General features: G+C 63.1%; 1 protein-coding gene across 11 annotated transcripts in view; it reads right to left on the bottom strand.

Annotated features, from left to right (window-relative positions):
* GRTP1 (growth hormone regulated TBC protein 1) overlaps positions 1 to 14076 on the bottom strand; it is a 19582-nt gene extending 5506 nt beyond the window's left edge. For 8 of the 11 annotated variants that reach the window (XR_009399906.1, XR_009399910.1, XR_009399908.1 and 5 more), the window contains exons 1-5: positions 13922 to 14056; positions 13540 to 13691; positions 8145 to 8303; positions 5617 to 5741; positions 3760 to 3856 (exon numbers count right to left, since the gene is read on the bottom strand). Coding sequence is in view for 5 of the 11 variants with exons in the window: in XM_059377487.1 (XP_059233470.1) it covers positions 3760 to 3856; positions 5617 to 5741; positions 8145 to 8303; positions 13540 to 13691; positions 13922 to 13959 (571 nt within the window). In the remaining 6 variants the exon portion in view is untranslated. Of the gene's footprint in view, positions 1 to 3759; positions 3857 to 5616; positions 5742 to 8144; positions 8304 to 8442; positions 8597 to 13539; positions 13692 to 13921 lie in introns of those variants that run through there. The other 3 variants (XR_009399911.1, XM_059377489.1, XR_009399909.1) reach the window with 2 other exon arrangements.
* Between the last annotated feature and the right edge of the window lie 211 nt (positions 14077 to 14287).

The following is a 14287-nucleotide window of genomic DNA, read 5'->3' on the forward strand; positions in this document are numbered from 1 at the left end:
GTCGGTGACAAAGCACCAGGCGTCCTCAGGTCTCCCTGCCCCGTCCTCCTCTTGCGTCGGGCTGAGCGCCCCCCCGGCCCCCCCGGCCCCCCCCGGCGAGACGACCACAGCCTCTGCTGTCTCTTCCGGTGTCCTGCTCACGACACAGTTCTCTGCGCCGCATCCCGAGGGAGCCGGGGTTAAGCCTTGGACGGTAAGAGGGTTTGCTCAGCTCCCAGCACGGTGGTTCCCGGCCCCGGAGAGGCTCAGAGCAGCCTCCAAAAATAGAGCCGCAGAACACGTGCCCAGACGGCCACGGGCCCAGGCCAGTCACCAGGGCAGGAGCGCCTAGACCCTCCCTCGTCCCCGCATTGTGCTGGGATGTGAAGGCAGACAGACCCTGTGCCTCTGGCCCGTCTACGCAGAAGACCCAACGCTCAGTGAAGCCAGGAACAGAGGAGCCTCCGACGTGGACCGAAATCGAGCCCCGCGTCAGGCTGTCCCAGGGGCAGCACGCCTCTGCAAACGGCCTCATGGCCACGTCGGCGCATGGGAGGGCTGAGCCGGGGGGGGGGGGCGGGGGGCGGGCGCCCAGACGGGAAAGAGCCGTGGGACAACGGCTGAGGAGCGAGCGGCCGAGCCGGGTCCGGGCACACAGAATCAAATTCCAAAACCCGTGCTCTCCGGCCCCATGAGAAAGCGAAGGCCCGGCCCGCGGGCGGGGGCACAGCCCATAAGGTGCAGCGGGGGCGACCGTCCGGTGTGTTCATCCCGGGGACTGGGGACGCAGGCCCGCCCCTCTGCTCCCCGGGACCCCTGAGCCTCCCCATCGCGCTGCCCGGGTCCACCCCGGGGCCACCTCGCTTGCGCTGGGCTACGAACCACCCGTTGCCTGTGCCTGCAGGGGCGACAGCTGCCAGCCCTGATCAGGAGGCCACCACCCCGCCACAGCACTCTCCCCGCCCTCCCGAGGTCATAGCACCGTCAGCACCCGGGAGCCGCAGGCCCAGCAGGCCTCCACCTGTCCCCTCCTCCGCCCGCTGGATGTCTGGGTTTCAGTGGTGACGACCCAGAAGAGGCCACCCGTGTCCCCGTCGCTGGCGTGAGCAGCCAGGTCTGGGCGTGCAGGGCCCAGCGGAGTACGCACAGACACCTCGCACTGGCGTCCCAGAACACGACTCCTACCCTACGCCAATTCCGAAACTGGGGTGCCACTGGCTTCGGGTGGTGGCCGCTGGTGGCTGAGGCTCTGCCGTCCGCGTCGGGCCCACCCTGTGCTTGCCAGAGACCCCGGCCAGCCACGCGGACCCCTGTGTTGCCAACAGACGGATTTCTAGGGAGCTGCTTCTGCTGAAGCGCAGGAGGTCTTCACGCGCGGTTTCACGGGCACAGACGCCCTCCCCCAGACTGTAGCTCCTCCTTCGGCATATGACGTCTCGTGTCAAAATCGGTTCTTCATTTTCAAGTAACTGAGATTATCAATCACATCTTCTGCAGAATTTCGCGCAAGAACTTCGTTTGTGCTCGGCATCGTGAAGCCACTGTACGTCTATGTTCTCAGGTCCAAGTTTGCTTCTCCACATACGTCCTGGGTTCACCCGGAATAGAAATACGGGTCTAACCTTGCTTCCTTCCAGGCAGACGGCTGTCACACGAAGCTGCTGACGGCCTGTCTTTCCCCACTGACCCGTCTCCCGTACCGGCTCCCGCAGGCCTGCACATGGGCAGACCGGTTTCTGCCTCGGCACCGTGCCGTCCACCGCTGACCAGACCCCACAGTGTTCCCACAATCACAGCATCTGGACGCGTGCCCGGGGCTCCTTCCAGCCTGGGTGGCTTCACGCCGCGCTCGAGCTTCTCAGTTAGGCCTTCCGGCATCCGGAGACCCCGCAGCCCGTCAGGATCCGGGCTGCCGCTCTGCCCGCTGTGTGCGCACACGAGGTCGGCCGGCACGGGCGAGGTGGTGCGGGCCCCGTGTCGGGAGCGGACAGGCGTTTCTTCCTCTATTTTCTGCAAAACCGATGAAGAAATGATCTGTTCCTCTGAGGTCTGATGCGACGGTGCGTGTCCGCCCGAGGGTTCTCCCAGACGCTCTCGGCCCCTCCGTCAGCTCTGTGAGGAGTGTTTCCTCAGTCCTCCATCCGGCCTCTTCGTTTTATTCACTCTCTTGGCGTTCTTAATCCCAAACTCCAGCACTCTTCATTTCTAAGTATCTCGCCCACTTTTTCTGGGCCTATCCTGCCTGTTCTGTCGGCTTTTCCAAAAAAACAGCTTTCGTGTCTGCTTACCTTTCCGACGGCTCCTGTTCCGTGTTGCCGGTCCTCACTGTGTGGTCCGCGTGTGAGCGCGTGTGTGCGTGCGTCCCAGGAGCCCGTGCGGCAGGGCCGAGGTTCTAGTCTGTCCTCGCCGCCACCTCAACTCCTCGTGGGACGCTGGCGTTGGAGCCGCCCAGCTTGTATGGCCCACGCACCACGCCTCCTGTCCCCTTGCGTCCTGGCCATTCTATTTGGATATTTTGGTTTTGAATCAAGACCTGTGCAAACTGTGGTTTGGTTCGGTGGCACCTTGTGATAGTAGGAAATGACCTCATGGGCTGACAGAGGGTCAGCCTCCTCCTGTTCTCCAAGCTGGTGCTTGTCACCTCCTGGCACCTGCTCTGCTCTCCTGGGACGCACTGAGCCAGGGCAGGCCATTCACGCTCCCTTCCTGGACGAGCCCAGGCCCCCGGAGCAACGCTGGGATGCGGTGGGTTCTCCACAAACCTGTGCAGACGTCCCGGTCCGGGACACAAACATGCCTCACGGTGCAGTCTGTCACCACAGCATTGGGTGTCCTCCCCCAGCTTCCTCGCTGTTCCTGCCCCCACAGCGCAGACCCCCACGATGAAGCCGGGACGCCCAGGGCCCGTGCCTTCCTCGAAGGTGACCCATCACGGCAGGTCACCGGCACGGGTGCTGGTACCCTCATGGATGGCGGCACGGGAGCCAGAGGAGGCCCCATCTGGAGGCTTCCTTCCTGTCCCGAAGCCACTCTGGTTCACGCTTCCCTAAGACACGGGCCAAGGTCTCACAACCATGGGGTGGAGGCCTCAAGTGTCCTCATCCATAAAATGGATTCGCTCACCAGGCCGTGCGGCACGGCTGTCCTGGCGCCGACACATGCTGTGTGCCACATGGCAGAAGCCACAGCGCCCACTGACACATGGTCGACCCGCTCTGCCGGGGGGATGCCAGTCCACAGCCCGGCCCTGCGGGAGGCTGTGCGCGGTCCCCACCCCCGTCACGGCCGCGGAGGGCACAGGTCCTGCCCCACCCGCCACGGCTCTCCCCAGAGCGAGCTCCATCTACACCGCACGCCGCCAAAACCAGTGGTGTCTATTAACGAGTAAACTAATGATTCACCTCTAATTAAAATAGTTAAAATTAGTTAATAAAGAGACAATTAGAAACGTGTGAAAATAACGATTTCCACCTCGGTAACAGCAGCAGTGCTGCGGACTCTTGAGGACGGGTCGCGACACTGGGACCAAGTCTGCACGGGGCCAGGCGGCCTCCCCCGCATGCCGCTCCCCACGATGGTTCAGGCGGGGACCCGGGACCAGGCGCCAACACTGAGGACTCCAGCTCCGAGACGCGGCACAGAAGCAGCACAGGCCCCACCGGTGCCCGTTCTCCCCGTAAGCCCCTCCCGCTCCCGGATGGCCCCTCCGAGCCAGCGCGGCCGCCGTGAGGGCAGCGGGCCCCGGTCGGGGAGGGCCTGTGGCAGGAGCGGTCCACGTACCCGGCAGTATCCTTCCCACGAGAGCATCCAACAGCCAGAAGGCCTCTTCCTCACTCTGGGTGACGAGGATCAGGTATCCGGCTACGAAGTTCATGCCCTGAAGGGAGAAGAGGACGCCTGAGCCCCTGGAGGCTCCGGGACCCTCAGCTGCTCACCACGCGCTGCCTGTCCCTCACTCGCCCTGAAACCTGCGCCAGCCCGTGGCCTTCTGGTGACACACTGGGCACAAGAGGCGGGAACACCGCTCGGTGTCAGGGGGCTCCGGGGACTTGGCCTGGAAGCCTGCGGTCTCTCCGCCTGCCTTCCACCTCGGGACAACGGCTCACAACCGGGTCCTACGACGGTCAGACACGTGGCTACATCAGACAGGAAACCAGACCCAGACCCGAGTCTCCCCGAAACCATGAGGAACATGGCCTGACACGTGGTGCGGACACATTCTGTGGCAGGGAGGGGGACGTCACGGGGCCCATGAGCTGCAGGCTGGGGCTGGCCCACCGCAGACGGCGTCTGTGCGACAGCCGTTCAGACCCGCCCTCCGCGACCCCCTCCACCGTCTCCACGTTCTCGAAAATGCATGTCCCTCTCCGGTCACGGGGGACCAGTCAGCTTCTCCGACTTCTCACAGCCAACGAGAGGACTGTGGACCCACACACCCCACACGGGAGAGGCCACATGACGTGGGAGGCCCACGTCAGGGACCACCAGGGGCCGGGGGCTGGGAGCAGCCTTCCGCAGGCCTCCGAGGGACCCCGCCCACCACCCGCTCCAACAGCTTCCTGCACACCCGACCCGGCGGCCTGCGAGCTCTGGCCTCACCCACGCTCAGCCCAGTGGCTCAGAGTCTGGAGCCGTTTCTAAAAACCGCAAGAACAGAGGCCAGACTGTGGACGGGTGGTTTCCCGACCACGAGGTCTCCACAGCCCCTCCGGGCCAGTCCTCGTCCAAGACCCTAAGTGATGATAGTGAGAAGCGCCCAGGCGGGCCTGCTCCCCAGCGGCATCGCCTACAGCAAGGGCCAGAGGCTCAGAACCCGCACACCTCTGCCCCGGCTTCTGCGAAAGGCCCCGCCCCGCCCCCACCCGAGCCTCGCCTATGGCTGTCCACGATCCAACCGCCCGAGGCCGACTTCCCACCCGAGAATCTGGCATGACCAGGACACGGCAGAGGCCGGAGCTTGGGAAGCAGGAAGCCGCACCACCCCTCCAAGGCCAGAAGCCGCGGGCACCGTGTGTCGGGCTGACGACGGGCCGCTCACACGACCCAGCAGCACAGGCCCACGCGGGAAGGCCCACGTGTCCCCCCACAGGCCCTTGGGTCCTTCTCTCTTTCCCTCCCCACGCCCCGGGCAGAGAGATGTCTCGGAGGAAGGATGGGTCCACACGTGGCCTGCTGCTTCCTGCGCAGATCCGCACAGCCTGACAGCACCGACGGGTAAGGAGGCCAGCTGGTACCTGTGCCGCGGGGAAGACTGGGGAGAGCGGGCGCCAGAGCGACGTGGAAGGGTCTCCCACCACGTCGTGTGCACATGTGCACACGCACGCTACACGTGTGCATGCAGACGCGAGCGTGTGTACACACACCCACAGGCATGTGCACTCACACGCTGCCTGCACCGAGGCCCGGACGTCTGCTCACATAAGGGACTTCCCGTCTGCTCCCCAGCCTCACCACTTCCTACCGTCGGCACCAGAAGAAATCCTGAACCGACGCGATACAGATTCCAACGGCACAGCCTGCGTCGGGGGCTCAGGAGCGGGACTGCGCGCTCAGCCGTCCCAGGAGAACGTCCCCGCTGCGAACTGCGGCGCTGCTCGCGCTCACCTTCCCCGCCAGCACGTGTTTCCCGGCGCTCACCTGGCAATAGCCCACACCTTGGTTGTGGCGCCCATAGGCCAGGAGCACGTTGTACAGGGTCTTCTGTAAGCAGGGGTCTGCGCTCTTCCGAAACTTTACGTTGTCCGGGAAGGTCCTGTTCATATCTACAGGGAAATTCACGACACAGAATCATCCAGAGGGCAGAGACAGAACACTGGCCCGTGATGGACAAAGAAGTCGCTGTGTCTACCCCCAAGGAGGCCTAAAACCCCGTCTGGCGACCCTGACCGCCCTTCATGGAGTCAGGACAGAAGACAAAGGTGCCGGCGGGGTCCCCTTCCCTGTCCAGCCGCAGCCCCACAGCCCAGGAGGCCCCAACAGCACATTCTCCCTGAGGGCGCTGGTCCTGCCGCCCCCAACATCCCCCCCAGCCAGGGGCTGCTCAACTCCAGGACCCCAGGTGCCAGGTGAGCTCCGCTCAAAGCCCTGGAATATCCTCCCAATCCTGAACACAGAAGCCCACGGAGCAGCCCTAGCAGAGCTGAAGGACGCCAGTGAACACAGAGGACAGACCCCTCGCATGCCCCGGCCGGCCTTCTGCCCCCGCGCCGGACGGCCCATGTAGACCCGACACCTGCCCCTGGGTGCAGCCCTGACACGGCTGGGAGGGAGCGGTTTCGTGTCTTTCTCCCACGTGGGGTGAGGGCACACTGGCTGCATCGCTGGAGCGGACGGAGACACGCCGGACCCTCAGCCCCCTGCTGCGCCATCGAAGGCACCCGGACCCCGCCTCGGCTTGTGCCAGTGTCCCCACCGCAGACAGACAAGGCCGCCGTCCCCGCCCGCGGCGCCCGAACGGGAGGCCTGCTCGTCCAAGCCCAGCCCTGAGCGCCTGGTGCACGGTGCTCCCCGTCGCGTGTTTGTCTCCAGGGAAGCTTCTGCTCCAGAATTCTGAACGTTCCGGAGCGAGCATCCCCAGGACCGGGGTCGTTCACTAACCCGGACTCTGCAGTGACCACGGTGCTGGCTCTTCGACACTGTTCTCCACTGGGAGCTTGACCTCGTTTTGAAACCTTTCTCTTCCGATCCCGGGAGGAGGCGTGGAAGGGGCGGTCCGGCTGCGCTCGCACGCGGCGTGAGAGCTCCAGCCTCCGTCCCCGCGACAGGACTCCTCCCGGTCCCTCCGACCGCAGGACCCCGCAGTCCCACTTCCGGGCCGTCCCCCGAAGAACGGGAAGCAGGTGTCCTGGGACAGCGGTGCCTGACAGCCGACTCGCGCGAGCAGGCGGCGACCGGAGCGCCCGTCACCACGATACTCAGCCCTGAGAGGGAAGGACACCCTGACACGTGCGGCAGCACGGGCGACCTCGACGCCCCGGCTGAGCCTAGCGAGCCCGACCCAGCGGTGCAGCTCCCGCCTGTGTCCTGTGTCCGTCAGTCAGCTGGGACAGACGGCCGGGGCCGGGCAGGGCGGAGAAGTCGCAGCTGTTTCACGGGGGCGGGGTTTCAGCTTGGGAAGACGGGGCGGTAAATTCTGTTACCTACACTTTACGGAAAAAAATTTTTATCCAAAAATGCCGTCACTAAACAGAGCCTTTAAATTCTCTTTTCAAACCGACAGCAGCAGCATTCTGTTGTATTTGACACCGCGCCCTCCCGTGGACCCCAGGCCTCCCCCAACATGAGGCAGCCCGGAGGCCCCTCCTGCCCCAGGCTCTGGTGTGGGGGCGGCCTTGAGGGCTAAGGGAACCCCTTTCTTGGGCTGGGCACACAGCCCAACCTTACTCCACCAGGGAGCCTCACCTCTCAGCACATTCGAGTAACTGGGTTTTAAAAAATCATTTTGTGGGGTGCCTGGGTGGCTCAGTCGATGAAGCCTGTGCCTTCGGCTTAGGTCATGGTCTCAGAGTCCTGGGATGGAGCCCCGCATCGGGCTCCCTGTCTGGCGGGGAGCCTGCTCCCCCTCCCCACCCTGCACCCCCACTCATGTATGCATACTCTCTCTGAAATAAATAACAATTAAATAAAAATTAGAAAGATTTGGTGTTTAAGTTTGTATCTCTCAAAAACAAAGAAAGGGAGAGAGACGCCCTCAAAATCTAATTATTCAGTTTAGATTGTCTGGGGCACTCTGCACGTTTACAAACTGGTGTGCCACTGAGAAATCTGGGGACCCCTCAGCTCCCAGACAAGGACGGGAGTATGACACCGGGACCGCCACGGCGTACGTCAGCACTGTGTCTAAGCCCAAGGGCACTGCCGTCAGCACAAATCCCTCAAGTGATTACCGATTAAGGCCCCGGCCTGACCGCTGGCTCAGCAGCCACGCCCCCCCTCCAGCTCCCCACGGAAGAGACCTGGTCCTGCCCTCGCCCCGGTCCCTACCTGCTGTTCGCAGAAGCAAGGGAAACCACTGTTCTCCCCCTGGGAATGCTTAAGCTTTGGTTTTCCTTCAGAAAAATAAAATTTCCACTTCAAAGCAGCAGGTGCCTCTTGAACAATGTTTCCTCTGGAACGTGACTGTCCTGGGGGGCTGCCCACCCCACACCCCCGCCTGGGCGGCTCACCTGTCCTGATGGCCTCCTCCAGCCTGTCGTCGTGCTCGCCCTGGAGCAGGCGCTGGTAATAGCCAGGGTTCTGGTCCATCTGGGCCTGGGCTCCACTCACCCCCATCCAGATGCGGGCCCGGTGCTCGAGGGGGATGCCTTTCCGGATATAGCGCTTCACTGAAATGGAGAGAAGAGGCTGCATGGGGTCAGGTGCGCGCTGCCTGGGCTCCGAAACCACGCAGAGGCCGTTGAGCCAAGAATGCTCACTTCTCCGCGCGTTCAACAGGAGAAGACGGGGACCCCACGTGGCACAGACCCCACTGGCTGTCCCACGCTGTAACAGGCAGGGAGGCGATGCAGGCAGCTCCTCGGGCTCCCCCCTCACCAGCACGGACAGTGCCAGACGCCGCAGGCCAGGCCCCGAGCTCTGGCTCAGGGCCATGCAGGCCAGGATCCACACGGGAGGGGACACCTGGGAAACCGGAGGGACAGAGGCCACGCTGAGTGAAGGGACAGAGGCCAGGAGAGGCCCTTGCTGGTCAGAGAGCAGGAAGCAGAGCATCAAGGGTCAGAGAGAGGCTGTGTGCGGGGACAGCAGCTCAGGGACATGGTCCAGCCCTGGGGTGACTGGGAAACGGGACCGAGGTCAAATGGTGGCTCGGGCAAGCACGAGCGTGAGCCAGAGCAAGGGAGAAGGCCCGGCAGGTTTCGGGGCTGGGGTCCGCATGGCCCCACTGGGTTGGGGGTTTCGGCGGCAGCGGTCACCGCCCTCTATCCTACACCTGCTCCGTGTAAGTGCAGAACTGGTTTGAGAGGAATATTTTTGCTGATAAGTATGTGAAAAAGTAATCACTCATTTTCTAATGGCCAGAGAAACACAAGAAAAGAAGCCAAAGCCAGGGCTACCCGAACGAACCCCCATTTCCCAGGCAGGTGGGAAGACCTGTGGCGCTCACAGTGACCGGAGGCATCACGTCACGCTGTTAATGATCTTAACTTAACCCTCAAAACAGCTCACCTTCAAAGGAAACACTCAAAGCATTGTTGTTTTCCTCTCCTGGTGTGTTTTAAGCACCTTAAGTATTATTAAAAAAGAAACGCACTTGAAAATATATAAATTTTTTTTAAAGACTTTAAGAAAAAACAAAAGGTCCTACAATGAAAGAAGCTCCACCGTCCACTGTGGGAAGAACAACACCAGGGGCGCCCGCCGCACGCCCCGGGAAGCATCGCCAGAGGAACACAGGCTCAGTCCCGCAGGGTCCCACGACCGCGCGCCTGGCATGGGCTCCCAGAGGAGGGCCCGTGGTGCCTCCTGGCTGAGCACGACCACGGCCGGGGACAGAGGGACACTGCTCAGTGAAAGTCCAAGGCCACCAGAAGCCCCATCCACCGCCAAGGCAGCAGCCTCTAAGCCGGGATCCTCTCCCGGCGTGGGACCAGGACAGCGGACGCGCAGGCCATGAGGCACGAGGTGGTCTGGCGGGGCGTCACCCCCCCTTCTACCGAAGGAGCTGCCCTCACCTGGCTGCCCTGCTGGGGGGCGCGGCCCACAACTGGGGGTACCCCAAAAGGGAAAGACACACATGACAACGACAAACTACTGGAACTTTAAACCTGATGTACCAGTTTGACCTGGTTCCGAAAGTCCCGGGGAAAGACAAGGGAACCTCCCCTCGAGGGGAAGCCGGAGTCCCTACCCGAGTTCGGGGTAACACTGACCATGTGGGGCTGGTGGAAACAGACACGGAGGGGAACAGAGGACACAAAACCCAGAACGGGCTCCACACAAGCTTTCTGACAAAGTTGCGAAGCGATGTCCTGCAGGCCAAAAGGCCTTTTGCACAAGGCAGCGGGTGACAGGCACGGCTCGAGAAGGCGGGAGGAGGCTGGGCTGGTGGCCACGGCGGGAAGGCTGCGGCTTCCCGCACAGTCCATACCGTTGCCAGCAGCCCTGCTCCGGGGTTTACAACGCTGGCCGGTCGCCTCCCCAGCGTCGACCACCCGCCACACCCAGGCACAGCCCATGGTCACCGGACCCGGAATGTTCCTCTGCGACACCCAACCACCGCCAGCAGACCCAGCACTGGGGACGCGGCACCGAAGCAGCACGAGGCAGGAGCCAGCCTCGGAGGCCCTGGAGGGACAGGCAGCAGTGGGGGACTGTTCTCAGTCTTGCTGGGAGGGACGCTGAGCTCTGTGCGTTTGTCTAAACTCAGAAGTGTAAAGAGGTAAGAGTGATTCTCCTTGCAAATTAAAACTTTTTTTAAATAGAAGAAAAGCAAGTGCAAAATGCGTGAACCCCTTCCTGGAGTGAGACACTGGGCTCTGGAGGGACCTGCCACCCCGTCCGGCCAGGACGTCACGGGCTCGGAGCTGTTGCAACAGTTTCCAAGGACAAAAGTTTCTGCCACTTTTGCTGCGTGTTCTCTGGAGTCACACTGTTTCTTCAGCAGAAAATGAAACTAGCTTCCCTGCGCCCAGAGCCTGACCTTCCCCAGAGGGGCTCACCCATCCCTGACCTCGGGGAGTGCAGGCAGCACCTCTTTAAAGAAGGTGCAGCAAATCCCCGTGTTCTTTGGTATTTGCCTTTGAAAGTCTGTTTTTGCAATTTAATTCTAACTGAGATGCTGCGGATTCTCTAAGCTACCAGGACGAAGACGGGAAGCAGAAGAATGCCCGGCACTTGGGCCCAGGGACGTGGGCGGGAGCAGGAGCAGCAGCAAAGGACGCCTCGGGCGGGGCTGAGCTCGCCCAACTGCGCGTTCCTAGGCAGAGGGGGAAGAAGCGGTCTCAGGGTCCCCAGTGGGTATCTGCTCCACACGGAACGAACACAAAACAGACCTTCACCACGTCCGTCACATCCGCGAATGTGCAGTCGAGCCGGAAGTCCGGGCTGCCCTCCGCAGACGTGCCTGACACCAAGATCCAGAGGTCACCGTGTTACTGGTGACCTGAAGATTGGCGTCCAGATGAAAGTCGTCCAAAACGGCACCCCACAGCAGGACGGCGAAACAAAACTCGGTCCCAGGACGGGACCAAAGTGGGTGTGCAGGGGAAGCCAGAGGGGCTCTGAAACAGCTCCCGGGCTGTGAACGGGCACCCGCCGGTCCCCTCACGTCGCCGCCTCCCCGGGACGCCACATGCCCAACAACAGTGCCATCGGCCTGGAGCTGGTGGGAGAACTCGAGTCTCACGGTTGGAAGGACCCACGCGCTCCCACTCCTGCCCAGCAGCTCCCCACCCACACACCCAGCGCCAACCTCGACACCCAGCGTGACGGAACTGCGTGGCCCACACGCCTCGCACCGGCCCGTGCCCCGCTTCCCGACGACGGCAGGCCGCGGACACCGCCCGCCTGGGCCCAGGCAGCAGGCGCATCAGGACCCCGACATTCCTGCGTCCGGACCTGCAGCGCGGCTCACCCTCCTCAGCACAATCACACGCTAACGTCATCGAGCCAAAGAAACAGTAAAGCAAAAATGAAGTATCTCAATGAAACCAACTTCCATCCTTAAAGCCGACAGGTGCCAGAGCTGAAAGAGGCAGCAGCAAAATCGGGACAAAACCTTTGAACCACGAGAGAAGGACGAGCATCTGGAAGGTTCCACACCCGGCTGCTCTCACTCCTGCTCCAGCTGGAGAGAACGGACGCTGGAAAACAGACACGGGACACAGAGCGTGGCTTCGGGAGGCCACGTAGACCATCATGGGAAGGCTCGTTCAAAGGGAAGGTCGCGACTCGCTAGAACCAAACGATAAAACCAAAGATCAGGAGATGAAGGTGCGTTTACGCTTCACATGAGAACACAGGCTTCCACACACACCCTGACAGTGAGGGCGCGGACCCCGGCCGAGGTCAGCCCTGCGAGCCAGCCATGGCAGCCGAGAGGCCTTCTCTTGCATGAAGGCCAACCGGCCGTGTGGCTGTCGGCACGCGTGTGTGTGTGCACCGGGCTCCCGCGGAGACACAGCGCCGTCCTGACCATTGCCTCGGCCTCACGCAAGGGTCTGGGCCTGGAGAGGAGCTCGGGCTCACTTTACACCTTTCACTGCACGTTCTACCCCATCCATAAATTGTGTGTACTTCATACACTTGTACATTTTTTAAGGACAAAAGACCAGTCAACTTTCAAGAACAAATAAAGAAGAAAACAAAAGCAGATACGCTCTGGAAACATAGTAACACAGGGGACAGGAGGGGGTGGCCGTTCTGGCCCCTGGAGGAGGCACACAGTGCACGGGCCTCCACAGTGCACGGCAGGGCCACAGGGACCAGCCCAAGCCCCCCACCCCCGCCGGGGCACCCGCCCCCTGCCAGCCTTCCAGAAATGAGGCCAGCTTACCTCAGTGCTTACCAAACCCTCCCCCATCGGTGACAGCCAGGAGGGGGGCCCAGCGGGGGGAGCGTGTTGGTGGACAGCCCCGTGTCAAGCAAGAGCCTCCCTCCCCCACGACCGCCCCCCACCCCCGAAGATCAAAGTGTCTCTGCTAACCCTCCTGTTCACCTGCCCCATGCACCGGGACCACTCTGCGCCCTATTCACTAATCCCTTTACAAGCAAAAATGGTTTTTGTCACCCCCTTGCTTAAAAACCCTTTTACAGGTGGCCTCTCTAGGCCTGGTCATGTGACTGAACCCTGGTTCCAAGTCCAGCGCGCTCGCATTCCATCCCGGTTCTGGTCACACGGCTCTGGCCCAGCAGCTGCCCTCAGCCCTCATCTCTCCTTTGTCACAAAGTCCTATCTCAGAAGGTCCCTTATCTGAACTCGGGGAAGCACACACCTACCAACGCCCTCGGCGCCGGCCGCAGGTCCCACCCGGCCCCTCTCTGCAGCCTGGGGAACCCGGCAGACAAACACTTCTTCCTTCACTCCTTCAACAAATTCTGAAGCTATTACAGAGACCCTGACTCCCGCAGGGACACACCGAAGCAGACAGGCCCCAGCCACACGGCCAGAGAGGGAAGGCCTGCGGGGCTGTGTGGTTTAACAGGAAGGACCGGCCATCCCAGATAGGAGCTTGGGAGGGCCTCCGGGAGATGGCATCCTGGTCAAAGCCTGGAGGAGGGGAGAAGCCCAGAGAGGCCAGCGCAGGCCAGGTATTCGCGGAGGGAACAGGTGGCAGCAGCAGGCCTGGGGTGAGGTGGGCTTCGCCCTGAGGGGAGCCGGGAGGGAAGGCTTCCCTGTGGGTACAGGCCAAGGGAGAACCGCGCTCGCTCCCTGGAGAGCAGGACAGCGGTTTTCTTGCCGGCCAGCCCCCCACCCCAGATCGGGTCCCCGGTTTGGAAGGAAGCCGGGTCCCCATCCCAGGGACGAGGGACGGGTCTCCTGCGCCTTCCCAGAGCAAGCTCTAGCGAGGTCGCGGCTGTGCGCCCGGGGAGCGCTCGGGCAGCCGGCCGGGCCCCACTCACCTGTGCCGCTTCTCTGGACACGGCCCCTCCCCTTCAGAAGTTTAGACCATTTTATGGCTCTTCTGGTGAGCACGACCAGGTAGGCCGAAGCGAACTCCTCATAAGCGGCGTAATCGAAGTCCTCAGGCCTCTCAAACCCGTAAGGGTCCACCCTGCGGCCCCAGGAGGAAAGGAACCCGTGAGCCCCAGACAAAGTTTCGCGGGCCCGTGCGCCCCGTGGCCCTGCCCAGGGTCCCCGCGGGGACGCGGCCGCCAGCGCGCGTGGGGCCGGGGGACGAGTGCAGCGGGGGGACCCCGGCCCCACACGCCCCGCACCCCAAACCCCGGGTCCCCATCCCGCACCCCACGCTGGGCGAGGCGCGTCCGGCCCCCACGCACCCACCTGGGGACCCGGTCCTGGGCGCGCTCCGCGGACTCCATGCCGGGAGGGCGGGGAGGGGGCGCCCAGGAGCGCAGGAACCGCGGGGTCGGCGCAGGGGGCCGAGGCCTCCTGCCGGACCGGAGCGCGTGTCCTTCCGCCGGGCCGCGGGCGCGGGAGGCGGGGCGGTGGGCGGGGCCCAAAGGATGAGCAGGGGGAGGGGCGGCGAGGGAGGGGCGGGGGCGGGGCTGCACCTGCTCCTGCCGCCCCCGCGGAGGGCGGTGTCCGGAGCTGCGGGAGCGGGGAGCGTGGGAGGGGTTAGGCTTCGAGGGAGGGGTGCGGGGTGGGAGGCTGGGGGCGGGATCAAGGCTCCTTGGGGGCGGGATGGGG

Source organism: Mustela nigripes, chromosome 15, assembly GCF_022355385.1.
Source record: "Mustela nigripes isolate SB6536 chromosome 15, MUSNIG.SB6536, whole genome shotgun sequence".
Lineage (NCBI taxonomy): Eukaryota > Metazoa > Chordata > Mammalia > Carnivora > Mustelidae > Mustela > Mustela nigripes.